Raw genomic sequence first — 21914 nt, 5'->3', positions numbered from 1 at the left:
TGCATTATCTACAACAGCCACATTATGGAAGCAGCCCAAGTGTCCGCTGATGAGATAAATGGATGTGGTACACATGTAAAGGGACATTACTCAGCTGTTAAAAAAAGAAGAAGAAGAAGAAGAAGATCTTGCCACTTAGGACAATATGGATGGATCTATGGGGTATTATGCTAAGTGAAGTCAGAGAAAGAAAAAAAACCTTAAGATTTCATGTCTATGTGGGAAGTAAAAAATAACCGACCAGAACTGGACTCCTATATCTAGAGAACAAACTGGTGTTGGCCCGAGGGTGGGGCTGGGGAATGGGTGAAGTCAGTGAAGGGGGTCAAGGGGTACACACCACCAGTTCTAAACTAAGTCCCGGGGGTGAAGAGCACAGCGTGGCGGATAGAGTCAGTAACATTGTACGGTGACAGATGGTGACAGCACTCGGGGTGGTGAGCCCAGTGTCATGTGCAGAACTGTCAACTCACTATGCTGGAAACCTGAAACTACTACAACATTGTAGGTCAACTAGATTTCCATTTAAAAAATTAAAAATAGAGTTACCGTATGATCCCGCAATTCTGCCTCAGGGTATATGCTCAGAACAACTGAGAGCTGGTCTCAAAGCAGCCCTTGTGCCCCATGTTCGCAGAAGCACTTTCCACAGCAGCCAAAGGTGGAAATGACCCACGTGTCTACTGACGGATGGACGGACACACAAAATACAGTATACACACACAACAGAATATTATTCAGCCTTAAAAAGGAAGGAAATCCTGCCATGGGCTACACCGCAAATGAACCTGCAGGTGGCTGGAGTCCGATTCACAGACACAAACCAGAAGGCTGGGGTGGGGGGCCGGAGGGGCTGGGGGCCCAGAGTGGGAGGGGAATGGGGAGTTGCTGGTTTAGCTACAAAGTTGCAGTTTGGCAAGAACAGCATTCTGGAGATGGGCCAGACAACATGAATGTATTTAACGCTACTGAACTGTACACTTAGAACACTTAGAAATGGTGACGATGGTAAATTTTATCTTATGTATGTTTAAATTAAAAAACTACCACCAGCAGCCAGGTGTTAGATAAGTGCTCTGAAGTGGACCGAAGGCTGAAGGGGTGGTAACGGGGAGAAGTGTCACTCACTCAAGGAGGGGACATAGCCGGGCTGTTTGGGGGTGGGGGAGAGAGCCAGCAAGGGCAGAGGCCCCAGGCAGGTGATGGAGGAGTGAGACTGGACCAGGGGTCTGGGGGACTGCAGAAGTGGGTGGGCCATGACCTTCGCGTCCCCTTAAGGTCCCAGCGAGGTCTGAAAGGCTCAGGCAGGCTACTGAGACTTTTGGTGCCATATTTAGAAAGCTCACTCTTCCTGCCCCACGGAGAGTTAGAGAGTCAGAGAGGCATGCACGAAGGCAGAACAGCATGGTGCCAGGGTCATGGCAAGAAGACACATCTGGATAGAGGTGGGTGATAGAGCGACCATAGGGAACTGGTCCCAAGTTCCTTCTGGAACCTCATCGGCACTCTGGAGCCTTCCTTCATGCTTTCAGAATTCTACAACATGGGATATTCTGTTTGATCTAATGAGATGGGCAAGGAGAACAGGGGAGATCATGGGGTTCAAAGAGGTAAGAGGAGCCCTTCTCAGGGCCTTCGGTGCCCCAGCCCAGCCAACAAACACCACCTCAAGGGTCACCATCACCCACTCACACCCTCCGCTTGCCCTGCATCCTTACTGGTGATAATCCACTCCTTGAGGTCCTTCTATTTTGAGGACAAGCAGCAGTATCCCCAAACACTCAAAAGCTGGGCTCTGATTCATACACATTATCTCTGGTACTTTCCCCCGACCCACGATCTCCCCACTTTCCATCACAACAGGAAAGGAACCGGTTTGGCTCCTTCTACTCTCCACAGAGCCAGGGAGGCTGGAACTTTGTAATCTTCTAGGAGGCCATAAACTGATCCATGTTTCTGGTATATATATTTTTTTAGATTTTGATTGCTCTTTGGAGCTTCTGCTCTTGAAGCGTCTGCCCATCTTGCACAAGCTCTCAAAGAGGCTGGCAACGGCTTGCAGTAACCTACTCTACTATTGCAGAAAAGTAACTTGTAACACATAGGCCTCTGAACTATTAGACCAGAGAGGCAACCCAAAGGAGCAAGGCAGTCCGGGTCTGGCAAGGTCACACCTTTCAGCCCAGAGGTCCGCTGCCTTACACAGCTGCTACCTCCACTTGCACAGGACCCTGCATGCTGATGTTCTTTAAACGGAGCGCCCTCTTGGTCTATCGTTCACCCTTCTGCTTTGAGAGGGGGACAAATTTAAGAAATAGCCACTTTCCTACAAAGATGTGGTATATACATATGATGGAATATTACTCCGCTATTGAAAAGAAGGAAATCTTGCAATTTGCCAACGACATGGATGGAGCTAGAGTGTATTATGCTGAATGAAAGAAGTCAGTGAGAGAAAAACAAATAACAGATGATCTCATATGTGGAATTTAAGAAAGAAAACAGATGAACAGGAGAGAGGGAAATAAGCCATAAGAGACTCCTAACTACAGAGGACAAACTGACGGCTGATGGAGGGATGTGGGTGGGTGGATGGGCTAGATGGGGGATGAGTGGTTAGGAGGGCGCTTGTTTTGATGAGAAGTGGGTGTTGTAGGTAAGTGCAGAATTACTGACTTTTACTTCAGAAACCAGCACTGCACTGTGTATTCACTAAAATTTAAATTTTAAAAAATTTCTCAGTACAAGAAAAAAATATCCACTTTCCTTTCCACCTTACTAAAAGACAGTTAAAACTGGAATACACACTAGCTGACAGGTAGTCTCGAGGTCAAGGACGCTAGAGGGGTGTGTGGCCATGGGAAGCCACATAGCGTATATCCCCCGGGGGGTGATGAAGGAGTGGGGAAGGTGCTCCTCAGAGACCATGCCAGGGTAGAGGAGCAGCCCAGTGGGGCCGGATTCCCAATATTCCAGAAGCAAAGAGAAAAATTTTTACGTGAAATCATCTGATTTAAAAATATTGGGGACTAATTCAAAATTAAAAATAACACTTCATGGGCCAATACCAGACTGGCCAAAGTAAACAGATCTGCATGCCAACTCTGACCACGGGCCACCAGCAGGGAGCCTCCATCCTCCATGACCCCTGACACCCTTCCTCCCACGCACCCCTATGGAGTATGTCAAAATGCCCTTCTGCAGGAATGGGCCCAGCTTTGGAAGAAAGCACCTTCCAACTGTAGATGCGTTAGTGCCTGCCCACCAAACACGGCATTTGCTTGGCTTATCTCTGATCACAGTTTAAAGAGAGATCTTTGACAAAACAGGAAAAAATATACAGTGGAAAAAAGACAGTCTCTTCAATAAATGGTGCTGGGAAAACTGGGCAGCTATATGTAGAAGAATGAAACTCAACCATTCTCTTACACCGTACACAAAGATAAACTCAAAATGGATAAAAGACCTCAACGTGAGACAGGAATCCATCAGAATCCTAGAGGAGAACATAGGCAGTAAGCTCTTCGATATCAGCCACAGCAGCTTCTTTCAAGATATGTCTCCAAAGGCAAAGGAAACAAAAGCCAAGATAAGGGACTTCATCAAAATCAAAAGCTTCTGCACACAGAATTTTGGGACTTCATCAAAATCAAAAGCTTCTGCACAGCAAAGGAAACAGTCAACAAAACAAAGAGGCAACCCACGGAATGGGAGAAGATATTTGCAAATGACAGTACAGACAAAAGATTGATATCCAGGATCTATAAAGAACTCCTCAAACTCAACACACACAAAGCAGATAATCATATCAAAAAATGAGCAGAAGATATGAACAGACATTTCTCCAATGAAGATATACAAATGGCTATCAGACACATGAAAAAATGTTCACCATCACTAGCCATCAGGGAGATTCAAATTAAAACCACATTGAGATATCACCTTACACCAGTTAGAATGGACAAAATTAGCAAGACAGGAAACAACATGTGTTGGAGGGGATGTGGAGAAAGGGGAATCCTCTTACACTGTTGGTGGGAATGCAAGTTGGTGCAGCCTCTTTGGAGAACAGTGTGGAGATTCCTCAAGAAATTAAAAATAGAACTTCCCTATGACCCTGCAATTGCACTACTGGGTATTTACCCCAAAGATACAGATGGAGTGAAAAGAAGGGCCATCTGTACCCCCATGTTTATAGCAGCAATGGCCACGGTTGCCAAACTGTGGAAAGAACCAAGATGCCCTTCAATGGACGAATGGATAAGGAAGATGTGGTCCATACACACTATGGAGTTATTATGCCTCCATCAGAAAGGATGAATACCCAACTTTTGTAGCAACATGGACAGGACTGGAAGAGATTATGCTGAGTCAAATAAGTCAAGCAGAGAGAGTCAATTATCATATGGTTTCACTTATTTGTGGAGCCTAACAAATAGCATGGAGGACACGGGGAGTTAGGAGAAGGGAGTTGGGGGAAATTGGAAGGGGAGGTGAACAATGAGAGACTATGGACTCTGAAAAACAATCTGAAGGGTTTGAAGAGGTGGGGGGGTGGGAGGTTGGGGGAACCAGGTGGTGGGTATTAGAGAGGGCACGGATTGCATGGAGTACTGGGTGTGGTACAAAAACAGTGAATACTGTTATGCTGAAAATAAATTAAAAAAAATGATTAAAAAAAAATAGAGATCTAGAGTTGTCCATAACGAGCCCCTTGGCTGTTTTGACCACCTCTGTCAGCAGCTGTCCCTTGACAGGAGTAACGTTCTAATGGACATCCTGTTTTGCTTCCTATGACTAAGAGATACATTCCTGTTTCCTTTGGTGTCACCTGTAAGCAGCTTCTCCCGTCTGCCCTACATGTTCTCATCTCATCCGGGTACTCCCATGCAGTCTTGCACGTCCTCCTGTGACTTGAGTTGGTGGGTGGCCACCTGGAGCCATCCCATCCACCTTTCAGATCCTTAGAGTCCGGGCATCTGCCAAGGAGACTTGCGACTCTGGGTGAAAATCTAGCTGTTCAGAGAGCCTCACTGCACACTCTGGCTGTCTTCTGGTTCCCGGCGCCTTTCCCAACACCTGCACATCCAGGCTGACAAAATTCACTTACTGTGGGTTTCTAGGCTTATGGCCAATTCTGTTTCCAAATTATTTTGAAGTTCTAAAAGAAGAACTTAGGGGCGCTTAGGTGGCTCAGTTGGTTAAGCACCTGTCTTCAGCTCGGGTCACGATCCCAGGGTCCTGGGATCGAGTCCTGCATCAGGCTCCCTGCTCACTGGGGAGTCTGCTTCTCCTTCTTCCTCTGCCGCTTTTCCTGCTCGTGCTCTCTCTCTGGCACGCTGTCTCTCAAATAAATCTTAAAAAAAAATAATCAAGCTTTAAAAAGAAGAAAAAGGAGGAGAACTTAGATATGAAAAAAAAAGCACCACAAGCAAAATCAAGAGGCAAATGATTACCTAGAAGGAAAATATTCATAATTCAGACCATAAATGAAGGACTAATCTTGTTAACATATAAAGCACTCCCAGCACTTGAGGATAAAAAGCTCAAAATTGCAACAGAAAAACGGGCAAGGATAGGAACAGACAATTCACAGAGAAAAGAGAGATGGCCCTTATGCATTTAAAAAGATGCTCAACTCTACACAGAAGAGAAATGTAAATTAAAACTACAGTGAGCTACACCATTTCATACCTATCAGATTGGCAAAAATCCAAAGCTTGACAATATACTCAGGCTCTCTTTCACACACGGCTGATGAGAACGCAAAACGGACCCCCTCTTTGCAAAGGAAATTTGGCAATTTTGATCGCGATTACAAGTGCATCAGCCCTTTGATGTGGCAACTCCACTTCTGGGAATTTATCTTATAGTAACACCTGCCATGTTCAAAATGACATGTGTACAAGGTTATGCACCGCAGCACTGTTTTTAACAATAAACTGATGGCAGCAGTCCAAGTGGCTTCCATCTGCTGGGGCCTAGTGACATAGATCACAGTTCTCATGCACTGGGGCTGCTCAAAGTGGGGCTGCACACCAGCAGTCCCACCATCAGCTGGGCGAATGCTGGTGCAGATCGACCCCAGGCCTGTGGGATCAGAAACTCCGGGGATGGCCCCGGACTTCATGTTTAATGACATTTCCAGGTGATTCCGATGCATATACTAAATTTAAGCAGCACTGACATAAACAATGGGGCTATTTTTAAAAATAAGAGACCAAGATCAAAAACAGGGGAAACTAATCAGATTTAGAGAGCAGAATCATGGTCGCTCTAGGAGGGGGGACCGGCTAGGATGAGGCTGGGCGCTCTGTACCTTGATCTGGGTGATGGAGGCATGGGTGTGCACCTGTGTACCAATTCACCGAGCCAGGGCCTCACGGAGTGCATGTGCTATACCTCAGGATGGTTTGTGAGAAAAACGACGATGCGCTCTACGTGTTGCCATGGAAGGATATCCAGGATCTATTACTTAGTGGGGGGAAAAGCAAGGTACAGAACACGCAGTACGCTACCAGTCGAGAAGAAAGAGAAAACAAACGTGTTATTTGTGTGTGCATAAAGAAATACTGGAAGGTGAGATGAGAAATCCAGGAAAGGCACAGAGGAAACAACAGGGATTATCTACAGGGGATGCGGGTGTCAAAGGAAGAGCTCAGGGTGAGAACAAGACTTTTACGCAGACTTGCTGGACAGGAGAGTGCAGCTTCCATTAAAAAAATAATCGTTAAATAAATACATGTACAAATTCTTCCACTTTGTACAAATAAAAGTAGGAGGTGTTGTCTTTCCCACCTCATTGCTTTATTTTATTTTATTTTTTTTACCACAGAGACCCAGACTAGATGGAGAGAACCGAAGCTCATCTCTGGAACCCATCATGTGACCGGGGTCTCTCTGCCCGCACTCACCCCCCCAGACAAGGAGGATCAGGCCATCTACCTTACACCATCAAAGGCAGAAGGATGAGATAACGGACTTACAAACCGTGAAGGGCTACACAAACAGACGGGATCATTATGACGCTTCCACCAGAATCCGAAGGTAAAAGAACAACCATCACCGCGCGCCACACACAGGAAGTACTCCCATGAAGGTACTTATTTAGGATCAAGACTATGAACAACCATCTATTTACTGAGCACACGCTCTGCACCAGGCATGGTAGTAAACACATCTTATAAGTGGCATCAGTCACCTCTCACAGGAAGCCCATGTACTTTGCCCATTTTGCCCACTGGCAACTGAGGTGTGAGGCCAACAGCTAGTGAAGGGTGGGCCAAGCCCCCAAGCATGTGGCCAGCAACAGAGGCCAAGGCCTCTTGGCCTTCTGCCTCTCTTCAAATCCTACAGATGGTGCATCTGTTAAACCCCTAAGGCCTGCCTTCTCCTCGAGGTGCCAGGAGGTGAATGGGGTGGAGGACAGGCGCGGGGCACGGAGCCTCAAAGGGCAGCATGCTGACCATACTCCTGCTCTGTCGGCCAGGCTGCCAGGCCATGCGCTCACTGGCCTCCAGACCCGGAAGCTGTGGCTGGTGACATCAGAGATACAAGCATCACCGAGGCACTCATGCGCTCGGCTGTTAGAAGTTGAATGTGGCTTCTTCCTCCCCATCCCCCCAAAGTGATTAAGTTGAAGTCCTAACCTCTACCACCTCAGAATATGACCTCACGGGGACACCGGGTCCTTACAGAGGTCATCAAGTTAAAAATGAGATTAATGTGAGCCCTAATCCAACTTTACCGATGTCCTTACAAAAAGGGGAAAGTGGAAATACAGACACACACATGGGCAAGGCGGCCATTTATCTATATACCGAGGAGAGAGGCCTGGAATAGAGCCTTCACTCAACCTTCAAATGAACCAACTTGCCAACACCCTGATCTTGGCACTTCTAGCCTCCAAAACCGTGATACAATGAATTCCTGTTATTGAAGCTACTGGGTCTGTGGTCCTTTGTCACAGCAGCCCTAGTGAAAAATACGTGCCCTTATACTATCTTTCCTCACACACACAAACCCCCCTCCACCCAGGTAACTAAAGATCAAGCTGGGGAATCGTCAAGGTTACCATTTTAACTCCAAGTTACAGGATTTGGGATAGATTTTCACCAGTTTTATAGTAAAATAGATAAGAAAAGGATACTTTCATGAAAGGGCCTAACTCTGGAACTGTTTTCTTGAAGTACCCTTCCTTTTCAAAAGGCTGCAAACCCCACACCTCACGGCTGCCAGGAAGAAATAAAGCAATGATTCCGAGGTGCCAAGCACACACTCAGCACCCCCGCAGTTTACAAACGTGAGGCTTTGATCTACAATCCACCTGCGCAGACAACAAACAGCACGTGGAGAATGTCTACATGCGGGCAAGTGTGAGCTTACAAAAAAATAAATAAAAATAAAAATTCAGAGAGCCACAAAGGAAAAATAACTCTTCAAGAATCATGTGCAAAAAAAAAAAAAGAAAGAAAGAAAGAAAAAGAAAAATCTAGAATCACAGTTTTTCCTCTTCCCCCTGGATAAAGATAACAATGTCAACAAGTCCATTGTTAAATTGGGAACAAAAAATTATTTCAGTAAGAACTGAGTAAGAAAACGATTACCCAAGCTAGACAGAAGACAAGATTGGATCAGGAAAGATGGGAATGTGAAGAAGCAAAATGTAGGATGGGGTCTGGGTCAGATGATGTGTGGGAGGGAAGGAAAAGAGCAAGAAAACTTGCCAGAGGAGACAAGAGAATGGCAGACGCAGCAGGTCAAGGACGCCATTGCTCGACTTCTGGCTGGTGAACCTCAGCCACAGGCACTCAGGGTTCCACTCACTTAAACCTCTAGAACTGCACACTGAAGGGGAGGAGTCCTCTGGGCTGTAACAGGGACCTGGAGAAAATCAGGTCTAGGCTGGAAGGGGTCACTGGAGGCGCTGATGTGTTCAGTCGTGAAAATTCACTGAGCCAACCACTTACGGTTTGCCAGCTTCTCTACACAATTGTTAGGCTTCAATAATCGGTGCCCTGCTCTGAAGGTGTCCCCACTCCCAGCTCCAAATTCACTTGCTGGAGTCCTAACCCGATGAGAGGTGTTACAGGTAGGGGCCCTTGGGAGTGCTTAGGTCATGAGGTGAAGCCTTAGTGGGGCTGGGCCCTTACAAGGGAACCCCTGGCGCTCCCGGGGCCCTCCACCCTGTCAGGACGCCTGGAAGAGGGGCCTCACCTGACTGCGCTCCCATCTCAGACTTCCAGCCTCCTGACCGGTGAGAAAGAAGTTTCTGTTGTTTATAAGCCACCCAGTCTGTGGGATTCTGTTTGAGCAGACCAAACAGAGGAAGGCAGTAAGTTTAATAACAAGTTTCATTCAGTTTACTTGGGGGGGGGCGTGGAAATCAAGTACAGGGCTGGCTATAAGTCCTGGTCAGAGACTCCCCCATCTTTTTCAGAAGGTTGACCAGTAAGGCCAGGGACACTGGGGAATGTGGGTTCTTTTCTTACTTATACAAACAGGACTCTAGGGACAAAGAGAATCTTGGGGGCTGTTTGACCTGAGGGGCCAGGACAGAGCCAGGTCTCTGCCTCCCTGGTGGTTCCCCCCACCTCTCCCCACGGCCCCACCTCACAAATCCAGCCTTCCCCGGCTTCCCTGGGCCCAGGTGCTGCACGCAGTGGAAACAGCCCAGCCTGGGGTGGGTCCCTGGGAAGGGAGCTCTGTGTGTCTCAGCCCCCTCCAAGGTGGGTAGCTTGCTCCGTCATCAAGCAAGACTCCGTCTCCAGAGCCACCGCTGCCCACCTGTCTCTTCCCTTTTGTCCCCCACAAGCTTATCTGACAAACAGGGGCTCAGTCTGCTATGTGATGCCAGTCTTTCAAGCAGGAGACAAGGGTAATTCCCACCAGGCAGCACAGGGAACAAAAACACGCCCTGAGCCCTGGACAAAGGCGTTCCGCTGAAAGAGGCCTGAAAACCATCTGTCTATTGGGAGTTTACGGGGTGGTGTGTCTCGTTCTACCGGGGACCGTGGGAACAACAGCAGAGCTCTCTGGTGGGGCTAGTCCCTGGCCTTCACATTCCCAGCTGCAAAATGCCACCAGCAGCTGGGGGCGATAAAACCACCATTGACGACCACAAGAGCCTGGGATGTGTCCTTGTCACCTCCGAGGACTACCAAACAAACCCTTCTCCTGAAGAGCCCTCGCCCCCGCCCAGCCTTGTTGATCAAGGGGAGCAGCAACAGGTGGGCTCGGGAATGCACAGCGACCACCACCTCCACCCACACACAGCCTTACAAACGCGGCCATGACTTCTTGGGAGCTACCGCCCAGCTCGAACCCAAAGCTACCCCGTGGTACTCCTCACCTCCCTCCACCCGCTCCCCCCATACCAAAGCGTTCTAGAACAACCAAAACTGGGAGAGCAGAGAAAAATGCAAACGAGTTCCAGGACTGAGTGTTTCTGGAAGCGCAGGGTCATGTGAAAGCCTGCCTGGTGCTTTTTATGAAGGACACTGAGAACAGCATTTCTCAGTCTTCACAGGAATCACCTGTGGATCTCCTTAAATAGCAAGAGCTGGGGGCGCCTGAGTGGCTCAGTGGGTTCACTGGCTGACCCTTGGTTTCCACTCACGTCATGATCTCATCGGGCTCCACGCTCGGCTGGAAGTCCACTTGAGATTCTCTCTCTCCCTCAGCCCCTCCCCCTGCTCGAGAGCACGCATACTCTTTTTCTCTCTCTCTCAAACAAATAAATACATGTGTTTTTTTTTTTTAAAGCAAGATCTGATGCAGTAGTTGCATGGTGGGGCCTGGGAGCCTGCATGTCTAGTGAGTCCCCAGGCGATGTGAACAGTGCGGGGCTGAGGACAATCTGAGGGGCAAGCACTTGAGAGGACTCTCAGGGCTTCTTGTATTCAGGAAACACATGGGCTTGAGACCGGGACCACAGCTCTCAGTTTTGCAGAAGGATGGAGACAACAAATGTTAAGCAGTGCTCCCACAATACCCCAAACAACCTTATAAATGTTAAGCCCAGCTGGGGTCACCTGTTCTAGGTCAGAAGAAAAGCCAGCGGCCTTGAGTCACTGGGCAAATTAATGGCACAATGCAAAACAACCTTGTAAATGCTCGACCTTGTAAAAACCCATCTGGTGTCATCAGCTCTGGATTAGACGGAAGGGTTTGTGTAAAGAATCTTTTTCTGAGCTTTTACGTTCTATTTCTGGCCATAACACCGACACTCTGTGGTATTTTTATCAGGAAGAAGACTCGGAGTCTAATGGTAAGACCAGAAACCGAGCATTTTATTCCTTGCCAGAGCTGGACAGGGTGTGTGGTTGCCAGATAAAACCCAAGATGACTGGGGCACCTGGGTCAGTTAAGCGCCCAACTCTGGGTCTCAGCTTGGGTCTTGACCTCAGAGTTGCTGAGTTCAAGCCCTGCCCAGAGTGGAGCCTACTCAGGGGAAAAAAAAAAAAAGCCAGTTAAATTTCAGATTGATAAAGAATAATTTTCGAGTGTAATTATGTCCCACGTATAATCTGGGATATACTCATAGGAAAAGAGAAAACAGAAAATACTCACTGTGTATCTGAAATTCCAAATTTAACTGGCAGTCCTGGATTTCTGTTTGCTAAGTCTGGCGACCCTAACAGGGTAGCAAAATGGGAATAAGGACAGTAGGGATTTGGTAATATGGAACACTTCCTGCTTCACGGCTGTTGACTGTAAAGAAAAACACAAGGATGCTGGCATGGTAGGCATTCCATCAGGAGGGGCACAGCTTATTACTACAACAATAATACCCATTTCTCTGACTGGGGCTTAATCTGCTTAGCCAGCTCGTTATAATGGGTCAAAATCATACGCTTATGGCTGGTATTATGAGTTGAATTGCATCCCTGCAAATTCATCTGTTGAAGTCCTAACCCCTGCCACTTCAGAACGTGCCCTTATTTAGAAATAGAATCGTAGCAGATGCCGTGAGTGAAGACGAGGTCACAGACTGGGGTAGAGTGGGCCCCTAACCTAATGTGACTGATGTTTTTATAAAAAGGGATAATGTGGATGTGGAGACTGAATGCACATAGTGCAAATCCCATATGAAGAGAGGCGTTCTGCTGCCACAAGCCAAGGAACTAGAATCCAGGACTAAGGGCTGGGACCAACCCTACCCCAGAGCCTGCAGAGGGAGCATGGCCCTGATGATGCCTTGACCTTGGACTTCTTGCCTCCAGAACCGTTGAGACAATGAATCTCTCTTGGTAAGCCACTCAGTTTGTGGCATTTTTGTGACCTTAGCCCTATAAACAGATGCAGGGAGCTAGGAGGAGGGAAGAGAGAAGAACAGAGGCCAGAAATTCATCAACATTACCATTAGTTATTGTCTGCAGAACTTGAAAACCTCAGCCAAGGAAAGACGCAGGGAGTCAGAAATGGCAGACTGTTTTTTTATGAACACAGTCACTGCTCTACTAAAATTCAAATTTAAATGTCAAACCGAGGGCTGCCTGGGTGGCTCAGTCAGTTAAGCATCTACCTTGGGCTTGGGGTCCTGGGGTCGAGCCCCGCAACAGACTCCTTGCTCAACAGGGAGCCTGCTTCTCCCTCTCCCTCTGGTCCCCTGCTCCTGGTCTCTCTCTCTCTCTTTCTTTCTATCTCAAATAAATAAATAAAATCTTTAAAATAAATAAACGACGAATTGAAAAATAAGTAAATAAATGTTGAATTGAGCAAGTTACACACAACTTAAAGAAACCTTAGAAATCAGAATTTACCCAGGTTATACAAAAAGGATATGTTCCCAAGCACCCTCGGCCTCAAAGAGATTGGGGAGGAGGGTTCTAAAAATCGCAACCTCAACAGACACATTATTGTGAACTGCTGTTTTCCCCGGAGGAGTTTGCTTTCCTCCTGTACTTACAAACCAAACATGACCGTACAGAGCTGCCGTGTAAGGAGGCCCTACACAAAATGAAGCAGGCTGTTCTGATTTCATTGCCACTCTTCATTATTTGCTTGTCATATTTCAAATAGCCCCAGGTGGCAAGATTTAAACAAGAGATAGGCTATTTAACAATACTTTATCCTCTCTTCCTAGAGTAACTGAAACCTCCTTGTTTCAGTATGGATTATAACGTACCTTCACCTTTACCAAGGCTTTGTTCTGGCCTGGAAGGGGATGCCAGGAGCAGAATTCAATAACCCCACCCTAGAAAAATGCCAAACCCAGCTGGCCCCGTCACACTGGCCTTCGTTCAGGCACTAGAATGTGCCAAGATATTTGTTTCTCACTTGAGGCCTTCACACATGCTAATCCCTGTGCCTGGAATGTTCTTTCTTCTGCCTGGACTCTCCCCCTATGGCCCCAACACAACTTGTCACACATACTCAGCCCCAATGTCAGCTTCTTGGCAATGTCAGCTTCTGTCCTTACTTTTTTCATCTTTATCACACATATGTTTTATTCCCTTCACCACCCCAATCACAATCATAATTTTTTACTGTTTACTCGTTTATTATCTATCCCTCCCTAATAAACAGTGAGCTCTAGGAGTCAGAAATCAGACATGTTTTGTGCACAAAAAAATAGGCACAATGATCAACATATTGGAAAAGACAGCCCAGAAATAAACCTATGCTTCTATGGTCAATGAATCTATGAGAAAGGAGGCAAGAATATACAATGGGGGAAAGACAGTCTCTTCAATAAATAGTGTTGGGAGAACTGGAGAGCCACACACAAAAGAATGAAACTAGACCGCTTTCTGACATCACACACACAAATAAACTCAAAATGGATTAAAGACCTAAATCTGGGACCTGAAACCATAAAAATCCAAGAAGAGAACATAGGCAATAATTTCTCTGACATCAGCTACAGCAACATTTTTCTAGAAATGTCTCCTAAGGGAAACAAAAGCAAAAGCAAAGCATTGGGACTACAACAGAATAAAAAGCTTCTGCACACCCAAGGAAACAGTCCTCAAAACAAAAAGGCAACCTACAGAATGGGAAAAGATACTTGCAAATGATCTATCTGGTAAGGGGCTAATATCTAACATATGTAAAGAACTCCTACAACTCCATGCCAAAAAACCGAATAATCTAATTGAAAATACATAGTCAACCTGAACAGATATGTTTCCAAAGAAGACATACAGCTGGCCAACAGACAGGTGGAAAGTAACTCAACATCACTCATCATCAGGGAAATGCAAACCAGTACAACGAGAATACCTCACACTTATCAGAATGGCTAGACTCAGACAGAAAACTAACAGGTGTTGGTGAGGATGTGGAGAACAGGGAACCCACATGCACTGCCGGTGGGAATGTAAACTGGTCCAACCACTGTGGAAAACAGCATGGAGTTTCCTCAAAAAATTAAAAATAGAAATGCCATAGACCCAATTATTCTACTACTGGATACTTACCCAAAGAAAGAGAAAACACTCACTCAAAAAGACAAGATGCATCCCTTTGTTCACTACAGCATTATTTATAGTTGCCGAGACATGGAAGCAACCAAAGTGTTCATCCATAGACGAATGAATAAGGAAGATGTGGTGCATGTGTGTGTGTGTGTGTGTGTCTATACACACACAGAATATATAGAGAGAACAGAGTATTACACAGCCATTAAAAAGGATGAGATCTTGCCATATACAACAACAAGGATGGATCTAGAAGGTACTACATTAAGTGATATAAATCAGAGAAAGACAATACCATATGAGTTCACTTATATGTAGAATCTAAAAAAACAAAGGAAATGAATAAACAAAAAGCAGAATCAAGGTCTCCTAGGTAGCTCAGTCAGTTAAACGTCTTGACTCTTGATCTCAGCTCAGGTCTTGATTTCCAGGTTGTAAGTTCAAGCCCTGTGTTGGGCTCCACACTAGGCAAGGAGCCTACTTTAAAAAAAAAAAAAAAAAAAAAAGGAAAAAAAAAAAAAATGAGAAAAAAGGAAAAAAAGAAAAAAAAAAAAAAGCAGAATCGTCCTATAAATACAGAGAACAAACTGTATTGTTCTCTAATGGTTGCCAGAAGGGAGAAGGGAAGAGGATGGGCAAAATGGTGGGAGGAGTAGGGGAGATACAGGCTTCTAGTTACGGAATGAGTAAGTCACAGGAATGAAAAGCATAGCATAAGGAATATAGTCAGAGATACTGTAACAGCACTGAATGGTGACAGACTATAGCTATACTTGTGGTGAGCCCAGCACAATGTATAAACTTGTCTAATCACTAACTTGTACACCTGAAACTAATGTAACATTGTATGTCAGTTCTACCCAAATAAAAAAATTGAAAATGAAAATTAAAAACTTTATGTCACTTCACTCTTCTTGCTTCTTCATGGTTTCTGAGAACTCAGATGGAATTCTTACTGCTTTGTTCATCAATAAATAGGTCATACCCTTCCCAGATTGTTTTTTAATAAAAATTTTCTTTAAAAAAGAGAAAGAAATCAGACATGTTTCATAAATTACTTAACCCCCAGGACTTGCAGTCAAGGAGGCATATACACATTTGTCTGGACTGATTGATCAATTCATTAATTATTTAAAACAAACAAATGAGGGGTGCCTGGGTGCCTCAGTTGGTTAAGTGTCCGACTCTTGATTCCAGGCTCAGGTCTTGATTCCATCAAGACTCTCGATTCTATCTCAGGGTCCTGGGATTGAGTTCCATGTCAGGCTTCAGGCTCAGCTGGGAGTCCGCTTGAGGATTTTCTCTCTCTCCCCCTCTCCCTCTGCCCCTCCCCCGCCTCTCTTTCTCTCTCTCTCACTCTCTCAAATAAATAAATAAATCTTTAAAACAAAACAAAAAAATAAATGAGAGCGTGATATGATCAATGGTGGCATACCACCAAATCCTGGCGGGAAGCGCTTCATGCTCAGAGGTTCCAGGTTCAGCCCTGGAGCCAGAAGTCTACCTTCTCATCCCAGTGGGAGACAGGTTCTTTTAGGGTATCACTTGCCTGCTAATTTCTCTGGGAATGTTTCAAACTCAAAAATTAACTCTCTGCTCGTGATCTGGCTTTACACACACAGGCATATCTCATTTTATTGCCCTTTGCAGACACTGCCTTTTTTTTTTTTTTTTTTTAACAAATTGAAGGCTTAATGGCTACCCTGTGTCAAGCAAGTGTGTTGGTGCCATTTTCCCAACAGCATTTGCTCACTTGCCTCTGTGTCACATTTTGGTAACTCTTAAACTATTTCAAAGGTTTTCGTTGTTATTATGTTTGCGGCGATCATCTGTGATCAGAGATTATAACTCCCTGAAGGCTCAGATGGTGGCTAGCATTTGTTAGCAAGAAACTACTTTTTACTTAAGGTGCGTACTCTGCTTTCTAGACATCATGCTATTGCACACTTAACAGGCTACAGGAGAGTGTAGACACAGCTTTTATATGCACGGGGAAACCAAAAAATTCATCTGATTTGCTTTACGGCACTATTCATTTTATGACAGTGGTCTGGAACCGAACCCACAGTATCTCTGAGGCCCTTCCTACAATAAAAGCATGCTCTGGTCACACGCGCGTCAGCTCCTAGAGTCCTCAGGACCACGCTTTCTCATGCTAAATTAATAAAGCAGTGTTGGGTTATGATCTGGCATCCCATATAAATGGACTTCTGGGAGAAATGCAATGAAAATACCAATACAACATTTGATAGCTGGATCTCTTTATAAATTAATACACTGGCATTCTGACACTAAAAAAAGAGAAGGCCTGTCCATTTTAAATTTGCAAAAAAAAAAAAAAAAAACCAACCCTAAAAACTTAGGACTTATGGGTCACAAGAATTAGATGACAGAGGGTATTCTGACAATGCATATATAAAACCTTTAAAATGTACCTAGTACTTGACCCTGAAATTCCAGTAATAGGAATATATCCTGAAAAATAATCATAAATGCACATTAAAATTTAGTCCCAAGGATGTTTATAGTAGCACTGTTTAAAACAGAAGCTGGAAACTTAAATATCCAATAACATGGGATTGAACAGATAATCTGTGGTAATCCCTATTAAGAAATACTCTGCAGTTTTTCAAAATATTTTACTGAACAGAATAATAATTAATGGCATGGGAAGAAGGCTCATCATCTACTAAAAGCAAAAATAGTGGGTTATGAATCAATAGTCAACTGTGGTGGTTAGCTGGGTGATGGTGTCCTGTGTGATTTTTATCTTCCTATGTTTATCTGCATTTTATAAATTTCCTCGGAGTGTCACATGTCACATATTTTGAAAAACGTTTCTATACAAAAGTAAATTTCAACCAGTCACAAGAGGACAAATACTATATGATTCCACCTACATAAACTACCTAGAGTCATCAAATTTCATAGTGGCGGGAAGTAGCACGGAAGTTGCCGAAGCTGGAGGGCGAGGGTGGGAGCTACTGCTTAATGAGTCCAGAGCTTCAGTGTTGCGAGACAAAGAGAGTTCTGGAGATGGACGGTGGTGATGGTTGCACAACATGAATGTGCTTAACGCCCCTGGACTTACACTTAGAAAGGGTTATAAAACGATGGTAAATTGTGTGTTATGTGTGTTTTATCACAACTTCCTTAAAAAACAGGGAAAAAAGGAGGCACCTGGGTGGCTCAGTTGGTTAGGCATCTGACTCTTGATTTCAGCTCGGGTAGCGACCTTCGGGCCCTGGGACAGAGACCCGAGTCGTTGGGCTCCACTCAGCAGGAGCTGAGCTGCTGCTTGAATTCTCTCTCCTTCTCCCTCCCTCTGCCCCTCCCCCTGCTCGTGCTCCAGTGCTCTCTCTCGCTCACTCTCTTTCTTGCTCTCTCCCTCTCTCAAGTAAATCTTTAAAAAAGGAGAGAAAAGCTAAATGCTTTTTTAAGTTAGTAAATCATATGGACCACTGGATCTAGACGCAGCTGAGGTACTAGGATTTTCAGGAGACAGGAATAGCTCATGTAACACTGTGTTCTGACTTTACTTCAATTTTAATAAAAGAGCTGAGGGACTGGAGCAGAGAAGCGTAATCGGACCTCAGAACACACGGCACCGAGTACGACAACCCTCCCTGCCTGCCAGGGCCGGAGTGCGCCAGGGACAAGGAAGCACTGGTCTTGTTTCCTCACCATCTGCACTGGCCATGGGGCTCCTGTCTCCTTTCCTGAGCTTGGAGTTCTCCTCCTCTCTCTCTAGTGCCCCACAGCTTGACTCTCAAATAAGGGAATGGATCGGGCTGCCCCCAAAGCCTAGTTTCCCCGAGTCTACATCCTCTGGAGGCCATGGAGTAAGGGACTGCTCCCAGAATCCTTCAGCGAGTCACTGGGAGAGTCAGGCAAAGAAGAGATTCTCCTCTTGAAGACAAGATGATTCCCCTCTGTACCAATGAAGAAAGAACTAGATTCAGCGAACAGAAATTCCTCCTATATTCACCGAGAGGCCGCCCAGCACTCTGCTACTGGAAGAGGGGTGCAGTGCCCGGTTCCTGACGGTGGGACCTGAGGGGCCTAAGAGGGCAGAGGCATGGGCGGAGGGCTGCACGTGGCTTGAGGCTGTCTCTTAGCAGAGCTAGGATGTGGGAGGCTGAGCTTTAACAGCTAAGAAGACCATGCATGTACACAGACAGGAACAGTAAGCTTTCCAAGGCCTTCTGAGTTCACGGGGCCAGGGCAAGACGGGGATCGCGCTTTTCTTACCTGCTGTAGGCACACTAACGTTATACTGAGGTAAAATAAATAGGAAGGCAGTCTTGGCGGTGACCTGTAAAAGAAAGGAAAAATGTTCCAATTCAGCTTCTTGGCCACGTCAAAAGAAACAAGGAGATCCTGCTACCAGCCCCCAGGGCCCTTTCTGTTTGCATCTCAGACCTGAAGGCCTGTCCTACCACAAAAGGTAGAACTGTTTGTTTGTTTCCCTGTGTTTCTTGACTGTCCGACTCCCAGTGCCTGCACTAAAAACAAACAAAACAACAACAGGGGGCGTTGGGCGGTATCTAGGCTTGTACTTGCTGCAGATAAAACCACACACTGAGAGCTCAGAGGCTAAGGGCACAGACCCGCCTGCCATCCATTCAAGTACTGAGTAAGTAAGTCCTAGGCACGGGCGCTGTGGAAGACAGAAACTGGTAGAAAATGACTCCGACTTCAAGAAGCTTCCGTGGAGCTGAGGTGTACCCAGCATGCTCCTTAACCGCATGCTGGCCAGCAGCCCCAGAAGTCGACACCCGAGCTTCAGAAACCGAGAACTGCAGCTGCGAAGTTCACATCCACTGTGCCGGGGGGTACGGGGCAAGACGGAACACCCCGCATGGGTGGTTGTTTATTTCGAAAGCTACCTCGAAAATCTCACTTGGGCTGTGCCTGGTTTAGCCTGCCACCCGGCTGTTTCCTGCCGAATCAGTACTCGGGCAACTCGGTCTGAAGGAGGAGCGGACCAAATGCAGGGATTCAAAGCTTGGACTTAAGGATCGAAATGGACTACCTGGGTTCACATGCAGCCTCTGCCATGAGCGAGGGGTGTGAACTTGCACCCCGAGCCTCAGTCTCCTTGTCCACAAAATCAGGGACATCCGTGGTCCTCCAGCTGCTCTGGGTGGTGCTGGCCCAGCTGCTAGTGCAGTTTCAGGCTCCCCAGATGTTTCTGATGTGCAGCTGGGGCTCAGAAGCACCACCCACACCGTTCCGCAGCTGGGGAGGATGCCCCTGGGTACACCTCAGCAACGACTGACTGCTTCTCCTCTAGACAGAAAGGTCTGAAGCCTGTACTGTGGGTGTGGGGGGAAACACACTGGGCACAGCAAAAGTAGCGTGGAACGGAGTGAGGGACACATTGCAGACCCTCCCGGGCTGGACTCTCAACACACCCAGGAGGAGGGGACTGTGCTCCGCCACTCTCCCCGTCACCAAGCCCCACGTCTCTGCAGCGAGGTGTCCTTTGCTCTTTGTCCACAGTGATGCTTGAGGCTTCGCACGTGTTTGTGCTGTTGTCTGAGACATGCTCGGTCATGCTCGCAGGGAAAAAGTCAAATGAGACTAGGGATAAGAAGGCGTTCTGGAAAACACAAAGCCCTATCCGAACGCACAGGTTTTCCCCCGCCTCCACCCCAAAAGCTTCCTACTGTGGTCCACAAGACCTTTTTCAGGGGGCTCCCAACCTCCCTTCTAGTCCAACTGCCTGTGTTTCTTTAGAACAGATGGACACTGTTTCTGCCAAAACGTGCTACTCACTACTTCCTTTGGGAGGTTTTAGTCCCTCGCACTTTGTATCCTACTTCCGTTACACTACCCCCTCCGACGCACACACACACACCACCAAATCCTATCGATCAGAATCTCATTTATCCGTCATAACCCAGCTCACCTGCAGCCCCTCCGTGAAGCCTTCCCTAACTGCTCACGGAGTCCGAGGACACCTTCTACTGGAGGTGCCTTGCGCTGTGGCCCCCACACCACCCTCTCTGTCTCCTCCTCGTATTTCTCCTCACGTGCCACCCCCTGCACACAGGGACTAACCCAGACGCCCATGGGAAGGACTCAGCAACCATTCAATGGGCAAGACAGAGAATGGAAAGCTGCGTCTGGGCTGGCTTGCTTCACTCAGCTGTTCTGCTCCCACTCTTTTACGAGAGCTGCCCCACTGCCATCACTCTGGCCGTCCTCTCTGTCACCACGCTTGTCACCCCCAGGATCCTTCTTGACACCATCTGGGTGCTAACCCACCACATGCCATCATGCCATCATGAAGCCCCTCCCCCACCACCACTGTAGGAATGGAGGGTCCCCTCCTGAGCTCCACTCCCGTTGGGCATCCTTGACCCAACTGCCTGACTCTGTACTGTCTGCCATGACTCCTCTGAGGGTAAGCCTTGTCTTCTCAGGCTGACAGCCCTGCGAGAGAAGATGTGGGAGCCAGAGGAAGTGGGAGGAGGGAAGAGAGAGAAGGAAGGCAGACAAGAAGAAAGTATTTACCAACTACTGCACGTGTTCTAGGCACAAATCTTCATTCAGTTTCATCCGGGAAACGCACACATCTTTTAAGTTCTTTTAAGTTCGTGGGATAGAGTGGGCCTCCACTGGGCCTCCAGTGAGCTTTTGGCTGACCAGTATCCATTCCCCGCTTCCTGAAGGCACCAGCATTTCCTGGGGAAACACCTCTCCCCAGCTGTGTGTGCGTGTGTATGTGTGTCCATGCATGTGTGTGTTTGGGGGAGGCAGTCACTCTGGTGACCAGCTTCCTCCTAGAAGGCTGACAGGGCCAGACTCTCTGGGACAGAAGACCAGTCAATCAGACACTTTATCCTGGACGCTGTATTTGGGGCAGGAATGGAGGAACGGGCTGGTCAGTGCCATGTGCCTACCCAGATGCTTCCTCTGCAGTTCCCACAGCCATGCCTTGGAGCACCCCAGAGCCCCAACAACGGTGCAAACCCCCAGAGAGCCTCCTTAAGTTGGCCAGAGTCCATTTCTGTGATATAGTATAGTTCCATTAGTAGAGTCCTGGTGTTCAACTCCAGCTGGCACATTCGAATCCCTGGGAAGCTTTTAAAATCTCTATGCCTGGGTCACCACTAGCCCACCAAATCTGACCCTCTGGGGCATCAGCACGTTGCTAAGCTCCCCAGAGCTCTCCCATGCGCAGCCAAGTCTGTAAGCCACTCAGGCAGAGACTAGCCCTCACCATCTTCTTGGGGCAAGCCCGGCAGGCCAGTCTCTGTCTTGGAACTTGTCCTGTGCCCTTCACAGAATTTAATTAATTTATGTCTTAAGTACATTTTTATTTAAATTTCTAAAGAAATACATACACTGAAAGCACTGAACAATTCAGGAATACATAAGAACCTCACATCCCCTCTGTGTTCTTTGCTTTCTTCCCTTCAGCAGCCCATACTGACGTCTCCCTCCACACGTCTGAAGCCAGCTCTCTGAGGGCTCTTCCTA

General features: G+C 46.8%; 1 protein-coding gene across 1 annotated transcript in view; it reads right to left on the bottom strand.

The window, feature by feature from the left end:
• LOC111152347 (translocation associated membrane protein 2) overlaps positions 1-21914 on the bottom strand; it is an 83524-nt gene that overhangs the window by 22856 nt on the left and 38754 nt on the right. The window contains exon 2 of the mRNA XM_022510854.1: positions 18675-18738. Within this exon, the coding sequence (XP_022366562.1) occupies positions 18675-18738 (64 nt within the window). The remainder of the gene's footprint in view (positions 1-18674; positions 18739-21914) is intronic.

The sequence above is a fragment of the Enhydra lutris genome, unplaced genomic scaffold (genome assembly GCF_002288905.1).
Source record: "Enhydra lutris kenyoni isolate GAN:26980312 unplaced genomic scaffold, ASM228890v2 scaffoldscaffold28, whole genome shotgun sequence".
Lineage (NCBI taxonomy): Eukaryota > Metazoa > Chordata > Mammalia > Carnivora > Mustelidae > Enhydra > Enhydra lutris.
Note: the sequence above shows the minus strand (reverse complement) of the source record. Positions and strands in the feature narration are given on the sequence as shown.